At 41.8% G+C, this 18,282-nt stretch overlaps 1 protein-coding gene across 4 annotated transcripts in view; it reads right to left on the reverse strand.

Annotated features, from left to right (window-relative positions):
• pde4ba (phosphodiesterase 4B, cAMP-specific a) overlaps positions 1–18,282 on the reverse strand; it is a 215,680-nt gene that overhangs the window by 52,745 nt on the left and 144,653 nt on the right. For all 4 annotated transcript variants that reach the window (XM_085436058.1, XM_085436060.1, XM_085436059.1 and 1 more), the window contains 4 exons: positions 5,690–5,884; positions 3,392–3,428; positions 3,049–3,119; positions 513–565 (listed from right to left, as the gene is read on the reverse strand). In XM_085436058.1, coding sequence (XP_085292184.1) covers positions 513–565; positions 3,049–3,119; positions 3,392–3,428; positions 5,690–5,884 — 356 coding nt within the window. The remainder of the gene's footprint in view (positions 1–512; positions 566–3,048; positions 3,120–3,391; positions 3,429–5,689; positions 5,885–18,282) is intronic.

Raw genomic sequence — 18,282 nt, forward strand, 5'->3', positions numbered from 1 at the left:
CAAATAAAGTTATCTTCGCCCGTACATGTACTCACACACTGCCTCTTACTGGCCTGGACATGTACGAGTACAGTACAGAAAGTCACACGGCTGCTTAAAATCAAGTGCGATGAAAGATGAAAAGGGAGGTCTGCTGTTTTCTTTAAAGCGAGCTGGTTTAATAGGAAAAACTGTGTGTGCAAGTGTGAGTCTCAACCGCCAGTCTAATTGCAATAGAACAAAGTTAATGAGCTTGATGACAAAATAGTCCGGGTTACAACGCTGGAGATGGAGACAGATGGTGGGGGGGAAAAAGAAAGAAAAAAGAAAATGTAAGTGGTCACGTAGGCGAATTCACGGGACAAGGAGAAGACAGGAGATAGAGCGAGGAAGGGAGGGAGGAGGAGATGATGATGAAAACAAGGAGAATAGAGAGGTTGAATGTGTGCACCAGATATAAAACAAGATAACTTTGTATCTGGTAGCTTGGCACAGGTCAAACATGTAGGGGGACATTTCTCTGAGCTGCTTACCCGGGAGACAAACTCTGGTGACTGGAGGCTGAGTTGTTGCTGCAGGAGAGCGCCTGGAAGGATGAAAACAACACAGAAAGGGGGAAAGAAAGATGCTATAAAACAAAGACTACCACAGATATATATTTATATAGAAACACTAGCAAATCTTACTTGAAAATTTAAAAACCAAACACAAAACAAACAAACAAAATAAACAGATTTTAGAGGCTCTGGCAATAATATATAGATATGTGGACGTTGCGTGGACTCCGGGCAGTCCTGTGGAAAAACGAAGTACCCCATGATTCATCAGCTGTACCCCACCTTTAGCTGCGATAACTTAAAGTAACTGTTTTCTGTATGACTGTCTCACACATTGTGTGGGAATTTTGGCCTACTCTTCTTTACAACGCTGCTTTAACTCATTGATGTTTGTGGGGTTGGTTTATGCACAGCCTGTTAAGGTCCTGCTACAGCATTTCAAACAGGTCGAGGTCTGGACTTGGACCATCGCTGCTATGCTTGAGAGAGCCCTCCACAGACCTGCTTGACAGTAGGTATGATGCTAATATGCTGTGTTTGGTTTTCTCCACAGTGGTGCTGTGCACGACAGCTGAACATCTTCACTTTGGTTTCGTCTGTCCAGAAGTCGTGCAGTTTGCTCAGATGCAGCTTTGCAAACTTAAGCTGTGTTGCCATACATTTGTTTCTAATTATACTTTTGTGAACTTAAAACATTTAAAATGCTAACTGTGGCTAGCTCTTGGGTTTTCTGCAATTCCTCTGAACATTGCACAGTCTGACTTTGGGCTGAAGTTGCTGCATGTGCGTCCACACCTGGGAAACACACACCTGAATGCTCTAGAGCAGCAAACTGAAAAAGTGTACGTTTTTTAAGCATTTAGTTGCGTGTTTACATGTTGCATTTCCTGGTTGAACTGTGTGAAAAGTTTCGAACAGTCAAGGCAGGGGTTGCAGTGTATAAATAGACTGAATACTTTTAGGTGGAGCTGGTCAGTGTTCTGCAACATGTTGCTAAACACATCAGTTTTAACCTCCTGAGAGCCCGTGTCCTCATATGGGGACATTACTGTTTCCTTCTTGCTCTTTGCTCAACTGTGTGAATGTGTATGAAAAAGTCAGTATAAACAGACTAAATGTTGGTATTTTGGCAGTGGCCGGTGGGCTGAAACACGTTAAAGACATTAATCTTAACCTCCTGAGGCCCCGTGTCCTCATATGGGGATGTTGCATTTTGGCTTTTCTGCTCATTATTCTCTATTCAGCTAAATATTTTACACTTTTTTTGTTTTGTTTTATGCTGTACAATGAACCCACCGTCCCTATTTTTTTAAAAGTTTAACTAAGCTTGATTAGTATAAAAATAACCCAAATAAGAAATCGGGTTAAGTGAAAACTGTGCATGTGTGCTGGAATGGCGAGCTCCAGCTTATGTGTGTGTTTAATTCAGTATACGTGAACGATCCACGTTTGTGCGCCGTGTGTGCTTCTCAGTCTTTGCTCTTGTCTGTGTGGAGCTATCAGAGCTAAATGTAGGTCAGATGGGCTTCAGGTAGTCAATACAGAAAACTGAGCGTTAATTCAGCCTGAGGCAGAGCAGAGAGCTTTTAGTGTCTTTAGAAACACATATTCATACTTAAACCTTCACAGTGACGAACAGAAAGAAAGGTGGCCTACATACATATTTCTAGTACATCTAAATCTGCAGTCGCACTCCACTGGGAGAGATGATGCTCAGTGTGCTGCTGCAGCTTAAAGCAACACTGTTGAAAAACGGAGCACTCTTACTTAACTATAACTATAAACGACACGTATATTGTTGAAAAAAAAAAAAAAGCTAGCCTTTTGAAAGAGAGAGACATGAAAAAATTGAAAAACTAAATAACGACACATTTTCTTCTTCTTTTTGGCATCTGAAGAGAGATTGTAACTAGTCTCCTGCGTTATCGTATGCCAAACGCATATATGCTGCAGCGGCCTCTGAAGTGGTGCACGGTGAATGCCAATGAGTCACTTCATGCGTGTGTAGCTGCAGGAGTGTTTTTCTGTTTGTGCTTCATGTGCTTCATGACAACAGAGGAATTCCTTATAGAGCATTTGAACCGTGCCGTGCACAGCAGAGAACTATTCCTATTGCTCTGGAAACCAGAGAGGAGAAGAATTAAAGATTCCTTCGGCTGTAGCATCGTGTTGAGTTAACTTTTCAAATCTAGCTTGTACTCATTTTTGTCTGTCTGAAGTATGTAGGGTCTTCACTGGACTGGTTTAACTGTTCTGCTGCACTGATGTCAAGCATCCCACTTCAGTCCCACTGCAAGACAATGCCTCCCCCTTGTGACAAACTGGTGGAACTGCAGACGGCAAGCATTATTCTGATTACTTTCTAAAATCTAATATTATTCTGGGAAAAAAGCATTTACACTTACCACAAAATATGTGGTAAGTTATGTAGATTTCAGCTTGATTGATGTGTATGCATGAATTATGCCAGCTCATTATTTAAAATATGCTAGAAGCCACTAGAGGTACTTACTTGTTGGAGGCACACTGGACATTGGTCAGTACAGTGAAGTTATTCCTTACACTTCGAAGGCTTGCAAGAACCTGAACAAGCAGAGAGCGAATCAGTAGCATTCTTCGCACTTTTACTTATTTACTTCAATTTAAACATTAGGACGAATGTTGCTAGTCCTGTTCAAACTGAGCCCTTTTTGCACCGCATGCACATTTCAAGCCTGCATTTTAGATTTCAGTTTTGCAACTACTTACATGTATGCTGATAACCGTGGTATTTATTGAAAGATTTACTTAAAATAGGCTTAGTTTGAAGATAAAAACATAAATGTGTACATACAACTAGATAACGGGATATTTACCTGAGCAAAAGGTGTTACGATCAGGTCATCACCATGTCTAAAAAGAAACAAACCATCGTCAGCAAAATGCTTGGATACAAAATATATCAAGAAAATGAGAGAACTGTTAAGAAAAAGAGCAAAAAGAAATGACCCAAGCAGCTTTGTGCAACAACCTAATAAATGGGAAGGAAAGTATCGTGGGAGAACGCGTACCTGGGTCAAGGAGGCCTCGATATTGAGATTAACCTATTTTTGTTAGCTGAGGTGGGGACAGAAAGTGACTCTTCTGTGGGTCCAAAAATATTGTGATAATGTGGTCAGTGAGGAGATCCTTATATAGTTAGGTCCATATGTTTTTTGGATAAAGGCACAACCTTTGTAATGTTAAACCTTTCAGCAGCCTTTCAGCTTTAATACAAGAAGGTGAACAAATAGATGGCACGAACTGCTTAGGAATTACAGACTCAGAAGTAACTGGACAAAAGTTTCTAGAATTTGTTTTTGGCAGCTGTTCACTGAAACCCTTGATACGAGGTAAAATATGAAATCAGTGCAGTGAAGGAGCCCATCGTTAGGCCAAAAAAACTGAATAAACCCATTGTAGGAAAAGAGATTCCAGGACTGACCAAATGAACAATTTGGTCTGTTCTTATAAGGAAGGCAGCTCAAAATATTCCTCTGTAGGCCAGGAGGATGAGGGATTCTTTCCTTAGTTAAAAGGTTCAATGTCACAACAACTAGCCAAGTCAAGAAGTCGCTCCCAAGGAAGTGGTCAAAGTTTACAGATGAGAGACTCCTTCATGGACAGAAACAGTGAAGGTGCCAACTACAGATAACATTCAAGACCAGGAAGAGAACATCTAAGAGAGATGTTTCCAGAAAAAACACTTTGGCTTGATGAAGCCAAGACTAACAATACACTATTTTCAGGAAATGTTGTCAATATTCTTGCAGTAATTTCATTGTGATCGTCACTACTTACGGTGAACACTCAGTGGCCACCTGTTCAACTGCTCATTAACATAAAATACCCAGCCAGCCTGTCTATCATGTTGGTGCCAGACTGGCTGGTCTGAATATTTCAGAAGCTGTTGATGTGCTGGGAATTTTCCCACACAAACATCTCTTGGGTTTACAGAGAATGTTCTGGAATAAACAGAAAAAATCCAGCGAGCGGCAGTTCTCTGGGCAAAAATGCCCCGTCGATGCCAGAGGTCAGAGGAGAATGGATAGACTGCGTCGAAGAGACAGGATGGTAACAGCAACTCAAATAACCAATCGCTGCAACCAAAATATGAGGAAGAGCATCTCTGAACGCTGAAGGAGATGAGAAGCAGAAGACCACAGCAGGTGCCGCTCCTGTCAGCTAAGAACAGGTTGAACAAACTCACCAAAATCTGATAACAGACGATGGGATGGTGCCTGATCTGATGAGTCTTGATTTCTGCTGCCACATTTAGGTGGCAGGGTGAGAATCTGTCCTTTCTCCTGCTGCTGATGAAAGGGTGTGGTGCATAGAGCATCATTTAAACACCACATCCTACTTGAGTATTGTTCCTGACCAAGTTCATCCCTTTACCATCCATCATAGGTCAGATCATCTCAAATTATCTGATTACTTGATCACGACACATAAATGGCCTTCACAGTCACCAGACTTCAATCCAACAGAGCGCCTCTGGGACATGCTGGAGCGGGAGAGTCGCATCATGGATGTGCAGCTGACAGATCTGCAGTAGGTGTGTGAAGCTATCATGTCCATATGGACCAAAATCTCAGAGGAATGTTTGCAGCACCTTGTTGAATCTGAGTAACAGAACCTGGTAATAGCAAAGTGTACCTAATTAAGTAACTATGGAGTGTATTCAGTCAGTCAGTTGATGTCCACTGAGCTACGTGCACAGTATGACAACATACTGCACGTATTAGTTAAATAATACTTTTAATGTACTAAGGTCAAGCATAGTGAAACATCTTCATTTACTGGAAGTGCAGATTACGAAAAACATTTCCTCACATGTAAAGTGATGATTGTGCTGAATTGACTCCTCCGATCTATGACATGCAAAGCAGTCAGCACAGTGAGAATAATTTTCGAGAAGAGAGCAGTAGTGTTTGTGGTGGAGGCCACATATGCAAAACCTGGAATGCATGAACACAAACCAGGACTGACTGCGTCTAACAACCTGTGGCATTTTGCACCGTCAAAAAGCTGCAGAATCAAGTTCACTTGAGGTGAGAGCACCTCAACACCTGACCCTAAAAAACATACTTACTGAACTAATTTCAAACTAATTGCAATTTATTTCTACTCACAGTTCAGAGGCGATGGAGGAGTTTCGTGACATGGACTTGGGGGACAGTTCATAGTCGCTGTCTGAGCGATAGAGGAAGGACTCTCGGCGCTGGTTGTGACCTGGGAAGTTGGTGTGGAGGACCAGACCGGAGCCAGGGGAGGCCTGAGGGTCCAAGGGGCTGCAGCTAGAAGAGGGTCCATTCTCCACATCGAAGCTGAAAACATAAACGCACAGTTAAAAAGCGAATTCTTCGCTGTTTCTCTGTTTCATTGCTGAGAATATGGGGGCTAGCTTTAAGGGTCAAAGCAACAAAAGACTCCACCAGCATCTTTTGCTTCTGGCTTTCCTCTAATTTCATCGCGTCTCTCTTTGATTTCCTTTTGTTTTCACTATCAGGCAGCCTGACCTTGACCTAATTTTAATGGTGGAGCGTGAAAAAAGGGCAAGATGAATTCTTCCACATGTCAACATCCTATGAACAGATCGCGCTCCCACACACACACGTATATTCATATCTTGTGGGGACATCTAATTGACATAATGCTTTCCCTAGCTCGTCACCCTAAACCTAACCATGAAAAATGAATTCCTAACCTTAACCTAATTGTAACCCCTGTTCCCACCGTTCAAACTTGTGGGGATTTTGGTCCCCATAAGGGCCGTTGGTCCCCACAAAGATATGAATACACGCTTACACACACACACAAAATAAATCATGAATAAACCGGACAAGAAAGGGCAGAGTGACACACACCGGGGCGCACTGTGTTCCTTCACTGATGACAGTTAGTGAGAATGATGCTGCTAAATTCATGGAAAGAAGAACGTGGAGGAATGGAGGAAGGGGAGGTTGACCTCCTTACGACACCCACTGAGAAGGAGGACCTTGAGACTCTAGAGACTGTAGGGTTTTTTTGGGTTTTTTGGCTGTGGTTTATCCTCCCAGACATTTTTCCAAAGAAACAATCTGCATGTGACATTTACTTTCTTGTATTTTTCTCTGTACTTTACGCTTGTCAGCTTCTTTTCTTTTCCGTCTTTATAGTAAACACACACCTGCAGGAAGTGTGCCGACGGTTGCGCTACAAACAAACAAGCCATAAAGAATAATATTAACTAAAATTAGTTTATTGGATTTCCTATATTGTGATTTTTCCCCTGTATCTCTTCTCCAAAGCGGCCACTCTTCTTTTTATCATAAGAAAAGCTCAAAGTGGTAAGTGACTAAGTGAACAAAAGGCACCGAAACAGGCTTTATACTCCTGTGACTATCTGTAAAGCATTTGGGAATGAATGAGGAGGCGTTCTGGGTTTTTCTCCCCCCTTTCTTTCCTTCTCTTCCTATCCCCAGGGAAAGTCAGATGCAAAAAGGCAAATAATGGCCATCTGGGTCCAGACCCAAAATGAGAACACACGTGACGTGAGCAAAAAGCTCTGCGATGAAAATAAAAAGCAGCGGCAATTTGGTGCAGCGTGAGGAAGTTTATATGGTTGCAGTTTTTCAAGCTCATATAAGAGTATTAAGAAAAACAGGAAGTAAATGAGACAATAAAAACCTCAACGAGCACGAGCTCCGTTTAACTGCATCACAATCACGGGCAAAAACAAACAAGCCGCAGCATACACTTTCTGCTTCTCGGCTCCTCCCATCGATGGACCGTCGACTTCATGTCATGGGCGGTTCAAGGAGTCACAGACATGCAGAGACGCAGCTGCTGTGAGGGTGCAATAGCATCCTTACTGCCAGCCAGCAGGCCAAAATGTAGAATTACATATCAATGTAAGCTGTGTTTATGTTAAAGTTATTGAAAAAAGAAAAACTCATTTTAAAATGACTGTAAGATTAAAATAATGACAATTTCATGATAATTAGAAGGATGTGACTGATTAAAAGCACATATGTGGGGAAATTAAACAGCTTTAACACATCTGCTCAATTCAAGGCATTCAAAGCTACGACAGAGTGTAAAACAAGCTGCTACGGAGATACAGGAGCAATAATAGTTTACATAAAATCCCATAATTCCACTGGTACTGGGAAGATAGTGGCATAATGTGAGAGGTGAAAGGGAAATGGTACAAAAATACACAAGTAACACCAAAAAGTACGTAACTCTGTGGTGTGAGCTGTTTTCTTATTTATGGCGACATGCACCTGCATCCACACCCATTTGGTGTGGATGTTCGGGATTTATCTCATAATATTTAATAAGCTCATTTGTTGTAGGCAACAACATCTAAATCTGTCTGTTAACACATGCTGTCAGGTAAATGTAACGAAAGCAAAAGTTGGAGTGGAGGCACAAAACCTCTAGAGTGGAAAACGTGGACTCAATTTGAGAACACTTAAACCTCACGTTGAGTCATATCCCATCAGAGGGATGTTATGCTAATGTGAGTCATGGAAGAAGGTGTTGTGGTGGTACCGTTACACAACAGGAAAACACAAACAGTCAACACACAGTCATGACAGCCTTTGTCTTTTGTTAGCAATACCACACGATTGGATGTCCTAAAAGCAATTTAAAGTGTATAGACAGCATAGTATGCTTAGACCTGTGGAAAAGTCATACCAGGAAAGTCTAAGGAGCTTGGAAGGAAAAGTGTCTTTGTCATCCGAGAAGCTTCTTCAGGTCTAGGATGAGAGGTGAAACGTCTTCAAGTAACTTAATGTGGGATTCATCGGGAAACTAGCGGATGATACCGTGGAGACAAAGACTATCACAACGTTTCCCAACCAGAAGCCGTGGGTGGATAAAACCATCCGCGACGCTCTGAGATCCCGCACCGCTGCCTACAACACGGGACTCATGACGGGGGACATGGACCCGTACAAAGCCGCGTCATATAACGTGCGGAGGGCGGTGAAAGAGGCGAAGCAGCGCTACGGGAGGAAACTAGAGTCACAACTCCAACAGAGTGACTCTAGGAGCCTGTGGCGGGGACTAAGGACAATAACGGACTATAAAGCACCAACAACCGGTATGACGAACGCGGCCGTGACTCTGGCAGACGAGCTGAACACTTTCTATGCTCGCTTCGAGGCTGCAGCTAAGGACTCCAACAATGCTAGTGTTAGCGGCGCTAACGGCTGCAGACAGGAAGATACTGCCAGCACCGGAAACGTGCTCGTCATCTCCGAGCATGAAGTAAGGAGAGCCTTCAAGAGAGTGAACACCAGGAAAGCAGCAGGACCAGACGGCATCCCAGGTCGTATCCTAAGAGACTGCGCATACCAGCTAGCTCCTGTGTTCACTGAGATATTCAACATCTCTTTATCTCAGTCGGTGATCCCCACATGCTTCAAAGAGTCCATCATTGTTCCTGTCCCGAAGAAACCCCACCCTGCTTCTCTCAATGACTATCGCCCTGTAGCCCTCACCTCAGTAGTGATGAAGTGCTTTGAACGCCTGGTCAGAGACTTCATCATTTCTTCACTACCAGACACACTGGACCCACTACAGTTCGCTTACCGTCCAAATCGTTCCACAGACGATGCCATCTCTCATCTCCTCCACACATCACTCACTCACTTGGACACTAGAAGGGGGAATTATGTTAAAATGCTCTTCATAGACTACAGCTCTGCATTTAACACCATAATTCCCTCCACACTCACCACCAAGCTGGAGCATCTGGGACTCAGCTCATCTATGTGTCAGTGGATCTCCAACTTCCTAACTGGCAGACCACAGGCAGTAAGGATGGGCGGACATGTCTCAGCCTCCACCACTCTCAGCACTGGAGCCCCCCAGGGGTGTGTTCTGAGCCCCCTGCTGTACTCTTTGTACACATATGACTGTGTGGCCACTACCAGCTCCACCACCATCATCAAGTTTGCTGACGACACCGTCGTGGTGGGCCTGATCTCTGATAACAACGAGACGGCCTACCTGAAGGAGATTAGGAATCTGGAGAACTGGTGCCAGAGGAACAACCTCCTTCTAAACGTCAGTAAGACAAAGGAGCTGATAGTGGACTTCAGCACTAAGCAGGAGAGGAACTACCAGACCCCCGTCATCAACGAGTGCCCAGTGGAGAGAGTGGACAGCTTCAAATACCTCGGAGTTCACATCACGCAGGACCTGTCATGGTCCTGTCACATCAACTCCGTGGTGAAAAAGGCCCGTCAGCGTCTCTACCACCTCAGACGCTTGAGAGACTTCCAACTGCCCTCCAAGGTGCTCAGGAACTTTTACTCGTGCACCATAGAGAGCATCCTGGCGGGAAACATCTTAACCTGGTTCGGGAACAGCACCATGCAGGACAGACGAGCTCTACAGAGGGTTGTGCGATCAGCTGAGCGCACCATCCGCTCCGAGCTCCCTGACCTGCACTCAATCTACAGCAGGCGGTGCTGGACCAAGGCCAGGAAGATCGTGAAGGACCTCAGCCATCCCAACAACAGACTGTTCTCTCTGCTGAGGTCAGGAAAGCGATTCCGCTCCCTGAAGACCAACACAGAGAGACTGAGGAGGAGCTTCTTCCCGCAGGCGATACGGTCTCTCAATCACACCACCACACAGTACTGACCCACACATACAGTTCTTACACACACACTGGACATTCTGGACATTGTTTTCACTTCATTACTTAAATCATGCTGCTGTTATTGTGTATATATTTATTTATATTTCTTCATACATTCTTATATAGTTCTATATTGTGTATTTTGTTGTATAGTTATTTTATTTTCAACTTTAATTTATATATTTTATCTTATTCTCCCAGTTAAATTTACCCTTCATTCTAATTTGTGTTGTACAGTTATTTCATTTTTAACCTTAATTTATATTTTATTCCTTCCTAGTTAAATTTACCCTTTTTAATTTTTCATATTTATTTCCTATCTTATTCATAGCCTTTTCCTTTTTTGTTTTCTTTAGGTCACGAGCAGTTGTCCAAGCATTTCACTACATATCGTACTGTGTATGACTGTGTACGTGACAAATAAAATTTGAATTAGAATTTTGATAAAGAAGTGCAGACGCTTTTCTTTCCAAGCTCCTTAGACTACGATGAGCTGGATGACTGAGAACCTTCACAGACCTATAAGAGGGAAAATAGTCAGTTAAGAAAAATCACCAGAATGTGATTTAAATTTACAAAAACCACGTCCTGCAGCTCTTTTCTTTCTATTTAACCCCCCAAACTGGCCAAAGTGCAGTGGTGCTTCCAATGTCTATGGCCACTTTCCAGGATGAAAGCTCTTTCCAACACTGTGGATTGCAGTACATCCCGAACTGAAAGCCTTTCTCTGTCAAACGCCTGTGATTGGCTCAAGCTGAATCCCCAAAAACTTTATTTCTAAAGCCTGAAGGTGCAGGAGTGTAGATCTCTCCCGGGTTATTTGATTAAAAATGTGCTGAAAGGTTATTGTGGATTTTGTCCAGTGACGCCAACATGTTGCCCAGCTTCAAAGGAGTAGCAAGAGGTCCATGCAGGGTGGCACATACCTCTTCAGTGAAGTATGTTTAAATACTCTATATGTAAATGGAGTCAATAACATATCGACAAAAACACTTTAAAACTATTGTATCATTATCTCTTCTAAGAAAACAAAGATAAGATTTTCAGCAACCAATCTGTCAGTTAATTCGGACTACAAAGCAATTCAAACCTGAACTGACCTTCATATGCCAACATTCAGCCTTATTTTCTCATAAAAACTGCATATTATCAAAAACTAATGACTCTCTTGTGGCTATCTGAGTGTTTATAGCTTTCTTGTCCCTAGGTAGCACTTATTTCAACCCACACGACCATATAGGGAATGCCAAATATATTTAACTTGGAAAAACTTAAGAGTGAACTTATAAGTTCCTCCAAGTTAAATATATTCCAAGTTAAAGTTACTACATGGAGGTAACCTTTCGAAGCTCAGGCTAATAGCTTAACGTGTATCTCTTTACACTCTTTGTGCAACTCCACTTGCAGAATGGAAATGCTGAAAGCCTGTTTCCTTAGTGTTATCTACACAGGGAGGATAAAACAAAGAAAGCAGCCACTGAATACACAAGATAAGTAGTGGAGTGAAGTTATCCTTGGTGAATGTGAAGTATATGTCAAGTGAGGTGATAGTGGAAGGAAAAGGTTTTCCACCTTTGCTATTATGTTTATGGAGTTATGTAGGTAATGTTAGCTTAGTGAGAACTTGTTATTTATTTCTTCAGTCTAGAAAGTCAACTACTTCAAGCTATCAAGTGGTCAAGCTAGCAGGCTAACTAGCTAGCAGGCTAACTAGCATGTTTAAAAATAAAGTGAAAGTTTGTTCTCTTTGTGCAAAGGTCATGTTTAATCTGTTTTTTCATGTGGTGGCTGCCAACAGCTTGACACGAAATTAACTGCTGCACATGTAGCAGCAGTACACAGTAGGATATAGCGCAACTTCAATTTCAGCTAATGCTAAGGATAGCCCCACTACCTGTACATAGCACATAGCTGTTTTGCTGCTGTGTAGCAGTTTGAAATCTCATATATCAAACATTTTAAACCTAGATGATATATTAAATGACCTATTATTACAAACTAATCAGAATTATAGTTAATGGCAGATCCAAATCCCAACTCTCCTTTTGCTCCCCGTATTTCTCAAACTGAACTTCAGTGATCTTTCATCTAGAGCAGTGGTTCTTAACCTGGGTTCAATCGAACCCTTAGGGGTTCGGTGAGTCGGTCTCAGGGGTTCGGCAGAGCCTCCACCGTGACATGCATGGCTCATTTTGTGCACCAGTTAAAAACATATCTATGTCTTCAATTGGAAAAAATCATATTTTATTTTTCACTAAAGAGGGGTTCAGTGAAAGCACATATGAAACTGGTGGGGCTCGGTACCTCCAACAAGGTTAAGAACCACTGATCTAGAGGAAGTAGACCCATGCCAACAAAATGCCCTTGCCCAGCACAACAGAGCCACCAATCAACTCAATGTTGTGGTGAATGGTTCAAGATTTTCCACTATTTTCTGGGGGTCTGTCTGTAACTTCTCTGTGATTGTTGTCTCAAGTAATTAGTGAAGAAAAATAACCCCATTTTTCTTATGGCTGTGTTTTCCACCGGTCTTGTTAACAGGACAAAGAAGGGATATCCAATCATTTATCCTCAAAAACAATACAAAGGGAGACCTTGGGAACAAAGACGATTTCCTACTGAATGGGGCATCCTGGTGATTTAGTGGATTAGTGAACTGGTCTGGGAATCCACTCTCATATCATTCACCCATGTTTGTCTTTGAAGTTTATGTATAGAGAAAGGTCGACATTAGCACGTTTCAGTCCTTACTCTATCAACCACAGGCAGGCCTGTGGGTTAGGCATGATGAGAGCAAGGACAGCCACAGTCCTGTCATTTTAATAATGATCTTTCAAGGTAAAGAGGCAAAGTAGCATGTCTTTGAATCTGACAATGTGTGAACAGAAACTAAATGAATCAAAGTGTCGCCAGGTTCCATGACGCACAACTGTGGGTTAGGGTATGATAGGGTTAGATATGTTATCTGTAAACTTTCAGGGAACTGTGGTGGTGGCACAGACTAATAGCAGTTCCCTAGAAATAGGTTTTCCCAGTAATTGTGATGTTTAAGATACTGGGTAAGTCATTCAAGTTTCAGGGTGTATTTCTTTTATACCACAATCAGGAAATGGCCCTTCTGACCCCCAAGTAATTTACTATAAAGACGACATTCCTTTCCCATAATGTAGCTGCATCTGTCTGGGTGATGAGCAGAGTGATGGACTAAGCTGACATAATAACAGAAGCAGAGAAATTTCCTCAATGTTTATTTAATCGTGGCTTCATTTTGTTGGATCGTCCTTGGCCTCTGATGCTAATCTTCCTGCAGCCAGACACAAAAAAATGTCCAAATAAAACATGGTCGCAATAATGACTGCAATTTTCCAATCAAACAGAGTGAAGACAAACAACAAATAACTTCAAATTCAAAAGCAGATTATCTTGGAGCTGATCCTAACACATCGCAACTCAGTCAAATAATATGCATAACTCTCAATATGAATAATATCTCAAATGAGCCATTTCATTTAGTCAAAAAAGAAATAAAAAAACATTACCACTGGATTCAGGACTATCCTGGGAAATCAAACCATTAATTTATTTGAACAAAATATAAATAAAGTCTCACTAGAGCAGCAAACAAAATCCACTTTATGTAAACCCCATCAATGATTACCAGGGACATGCAGTAAAAAGCTTGTTGCGTTTGGCCCAAATTTAGCATGAGAAGCTAAACCCCTCCAACGCTTTAAGTGGAACGTGTTTATTTGAAATTCTGTTGTCACAACAAGTCCCTGTGGTAAACAGAAGCAAAACAAAGTGGAGATAGTGAGGACGAATGGAATATTTGTGACAAAAATTGTAAGTCTTTTTCCAAGGAAATGACTCCACTTCCCAGCTGTGAAACAATGGTGTTGTTTCAGGTTGACAGTAGAGACACTCACTATTTGATTGACTCGCATTTACTGGTAGAGCTGGACTGCTCAGTATCCTGTCTGGTGAGGTAAGGCACATAGGGACTGACAGAAACCAATCCACAGCCAAAGATCTAAAACAGTCCAGCTTTCAATTAGAGCTCACGTCAATTCACGTATTAATGGAACATGACAAGCGCCCGGTTCATCTAGAGCAGGGGTGTCCAACTCCAGGCCTCGAGGGCCGGTGTGCTGCAGGTTTTAGATGTGTCCTTGATACATCACAGCAGATTTAAACGGCTAAATGACCTCCTCAACATGTCCTGAAGTTCTCCAGAGGCCCAGTAATGAGCTAATCATTTGATTCAGGTGTGCTGACCCAGGGTGAGATCTAAACCTGCAGGACACCGGCCCTCGAGGCCTGGAGTTGGCCAAGCCTGATCTAGAGAGATGCACACCTACAGACAGTTTAGGCTCATCAGTTAACAACATGGATGTCTCTGGACTGGAAGAGGAAGCTTAAGCACCGGGCTGACACACACAGGCACAACTTCTTTGCTGTGAACAGACAGCTGTACTTCGTAGCTCTCCCCAAACCAAGTATTGCTAATTCGGCAAAGTTTTTCAGGTGTGTACCTCTGATATGAGTCAAAGTTTCAAGTGTAATACTCTATTTGTACCAACGATTTAATAATCAAAACTAGTAATGAAACTGCTGAATAGCCAGATAGAAACTTTCTACCAGGTGAGAAGCACGTAATGAGACGTTTCACTTGTTGAGTTGTTGTAGCACACTCACTATCACAGCAGCTTCTCATTTACACTTTCAGCAACACTGTCGGTCACAGTTAGACTTTTGCATGTTCCAACATGCCCGTGGTGGTGGGCAGGTGAAGCGCAGCATTTTTTTCATGAGCACCCTGCTGCTGCTGCTGTAAAGGTGAACAAGGTTGAACTAAAACATTAATGCTGCAGAATGGAACAAAGAGCTGAAACAGACTATAAAGTTTTGGATTATAATGCCTCATCGATCTCACCTTATTTTCACATTGTTGTTTAGCACTTACTTGTTACTTGGGTGTCAATCTCAAGACAGAACAGAGAGATTATTTATAATAAAACCACAAAGAAACCACAGTTAGTCTCAGGAGAAAAGATTCCGAACAAGGCCCAGTTTGCATCGACTTTTGGATTTACAGTAAATGTTTGGATCAAAACTAAAAGTTCATGCATAATAATTAAAGTAGTATTGAAACAAGGATCACAGACTTCAGTCTAATTTCTTTTTCACTTTCATCTGTACATGAAATTTTCTGTTATAAATAGAAAAGCAGCAAATAACAGAGAGCCAGAGTGTGTGACAGAAAGAAAAAAAGCATTCTTATACGTTAATGTGATCACTTCCTTCCTGTGTGTTATGGTAAGGGGAAACCGGTGACCATGTGTTTGTTGGGCTGTGAAAACAGTCATGCTATGGCAACACCTCTTGTTTCTCACACCGTTGGCAATGGCTCAAATAATTTTTCTTCAAGTCACACTGAAAAAGGCTTTTATTATGTTATTAAATTACCAGCACTACTAATGTTAACAGTCGTCAGCTCCAAAAAAGGAGAAAAAAAAATCTCTCCACTCCTTGCAAACGTTTGTGACTACAGGAGGGGAGAGAAGCGTGGGCCAGGCAACATATCCTAAAAAATCCTTTCTGTCTAACCAGCTGGCTCAGGGTAATATGCCAGAGTTTTGCAATACCCCAGAAGAACTGATGGGCTGATTGAATGATCCCATCAGAGCAAGCAAAAATAGCAGCTAAGTTTCATGTTCCAGCGATCTCAGACAAATTTCCTTACACGAGCAGATAAACCTAAAAATAGGTTAATTACCCGAGCTAGCCAGGACATGCTAAAGCAGACAGTTCCCAACCCATAAGCTTATACACAATTCCTCAGGCACAAAGTGTTCGCCTTTAACAATCTGGAGATCATGAAAACAAACTATGCAAGGTCATTATCTCATGACCACCAAAGAGCGAACTCGACACTCAGCTAAAGTTTGTTGATATGTCTGTGAAGGATCTCAGTCATCCAGGTCATGGTAGTCTAAGGAGTTTGGAAAGAAAACCATCTGGACTTCTTTAGGTTTCTTGAAGACGTTTCATCTGCTTCTTCAGTTCTAAGAGCAACTGGTGGAGAGTCCCAGATTTTAAGCCCTATGGGGGTGTCCCCAAGAGGTCATGGACCCCCTATCACCTCAGTAAATCACATGATAAGGTAGGGCTAGGTTTCACAATGGAGTCACCTGAAACCTTGGCTGATTGTGAAGTACACCTGTTTTCACATCTTGGCTCGTGTGATTAGGTAGAGGATCAACAGGGGGTCCATGACCCTCTTGGGGGGACACTCCCACAGGGCTTAAATCTGGAACTCTCCACCAATTGCTCTTTGAACTGAAGAAGCTTCTCGGATGAAACGTCTTCAAGAAACCTAAATTAGTCCAGATGCTTTTCTTTCCGAGCACCTTAGACTTTTATTGATATGCCACCTTCACCTACGATATACATGTATACACATCTCATTTTCAGTAAAAGAAGCAGTCAGATGATACTCTGTCAGTATTTGGCAAAACATTCAAAGAGCAATTTAAAATGCAAAACACTGCAATTGTCCTTCTATTTGTTTGACTTATATTAGCTCCAAACTGTCTTCAACAGTGTCACAATAGCACAGACCTACTCTACCCCACTATGTGAATTATAAGAATTATAGTTTTTTTGTTTAAATCATCTGTTTATTTAAGGAGGACACTAAACTGGACTACATTTGTCTAGCCACAGATTGATAAGGCTTATACACGTCTATATTTTTTATGTAGTTGGACTGGTATCGCAGCAGAACCCCTCCCTGAGCCTGGTTCTGTCGAAGGTTTCTTCCTGTTAAAAGGGAGTTTTTCCTTCCCACTGTCGCCAAAGTGCTTGCTCATAGGGGGTCATATGACTGTTGGGTTTTTCTCTGTATGTATTATTGTAGGATCTACCTCACAATATAAAGTGCCTTGAGGTGAATGTTGTTGTGATTTGGCGCTGTATAAATAAAACTGAATTCATGTTTTCTTCATTATCAGCAATGTTTGCTGGCATTGCAAACTTCTTGGAGGGAACACGGGAGTCACAGTGCTTGAAATTCCCATGTGGTGTCCTGTAGCCCTCATGCACAGTTACATTTTAGGAGCTAGAAATAGAGCTTTTTAATATCACTTCTGTGTAAAACTATGCTGGCACCAGCCCACATTGCATTTTTTCCCACTGACCCAAAACAAGCATTAGCAAAAGTATTTATATTAATTAACTTAGGTCAAATTTCGTCAAAGCCCTCCTTATTACATCAACAATCTAGTCTCCCTGCAAAGCACCCAAACAAAAAACAAGCACATCCAGAATTATAGCTATGAAACCACTTTATGGAAGAAAAATAAATCTATATAAAACCACGATGAGAATTAAAAAGTATCACGTGGCTTTTTTTCAAAAACTGTAAAAAAAAAAAGTAGAAAAGCAACAATGAAACTAGATACTAGAATCGAACTAGAAACAGGATTTATTATTAGAAACGAGGTCAGTAACATAATCGTGATTTGCACCAAGTCATTATACATGCTCATTTAGGCACGGACTCGTGGAGCAGACGCTCTCGTTCCAAGTCATTTTGCAGCCTATATATGCTGGCCTTCGTGTCAGTGAGACAGGCCAAAGGTGTGATGATGGCGGTGATGATAAAGAATCAGGAGCTAAAGGTGGTGTAATTGAATTGTGATGTTATTTAGAGCAGAGAACCACTGAAGAAATGGCACGTCTGAACTAAAAGAGAAATATATTTGTACTAAAAATCTAGACAAAGAGAAATAATAGTAAATGATCTGGTATTAATATAGTGTTTTTCTGCTCCTACCGGGCAGTCGAAACACTTCACGCTACAGCCACGTTGTGCTGAAAGTTTTGTGTAAATGCATTTGTTATTTTTCTTTTGCATTTTTTGTTAATATCTTGGCTTCAATTGATGACTTATTCTGCTTGTTTTTCACGATTCCTTTCGTTTTGTTATGACTTGCAGATGCTTTCTGTCATATAACAAAGACTCCTCGTTGTTGATCAGTGTTTAGACCTCAGCTGGTATTTAAATTTGTCATTACAATT

This window comes from Copadichromis virginalis, linkage group LG17 (genome assembly GCF_057382275.1).
Source record: "Copadichromis virginalis isolate Kocher_CV1m ecotype Utaka linkage group LG17, C_Virginalis_male_GT1.1, whole genome shotgun sequence".
NCBI classification, from domain to species: domain Eukaryota; kingdom Metazoa; phylum Chordata; class Actinopteri; order Cichliformes; family Cichlidae; genus Copadichromis; species Copadichromis virginalis.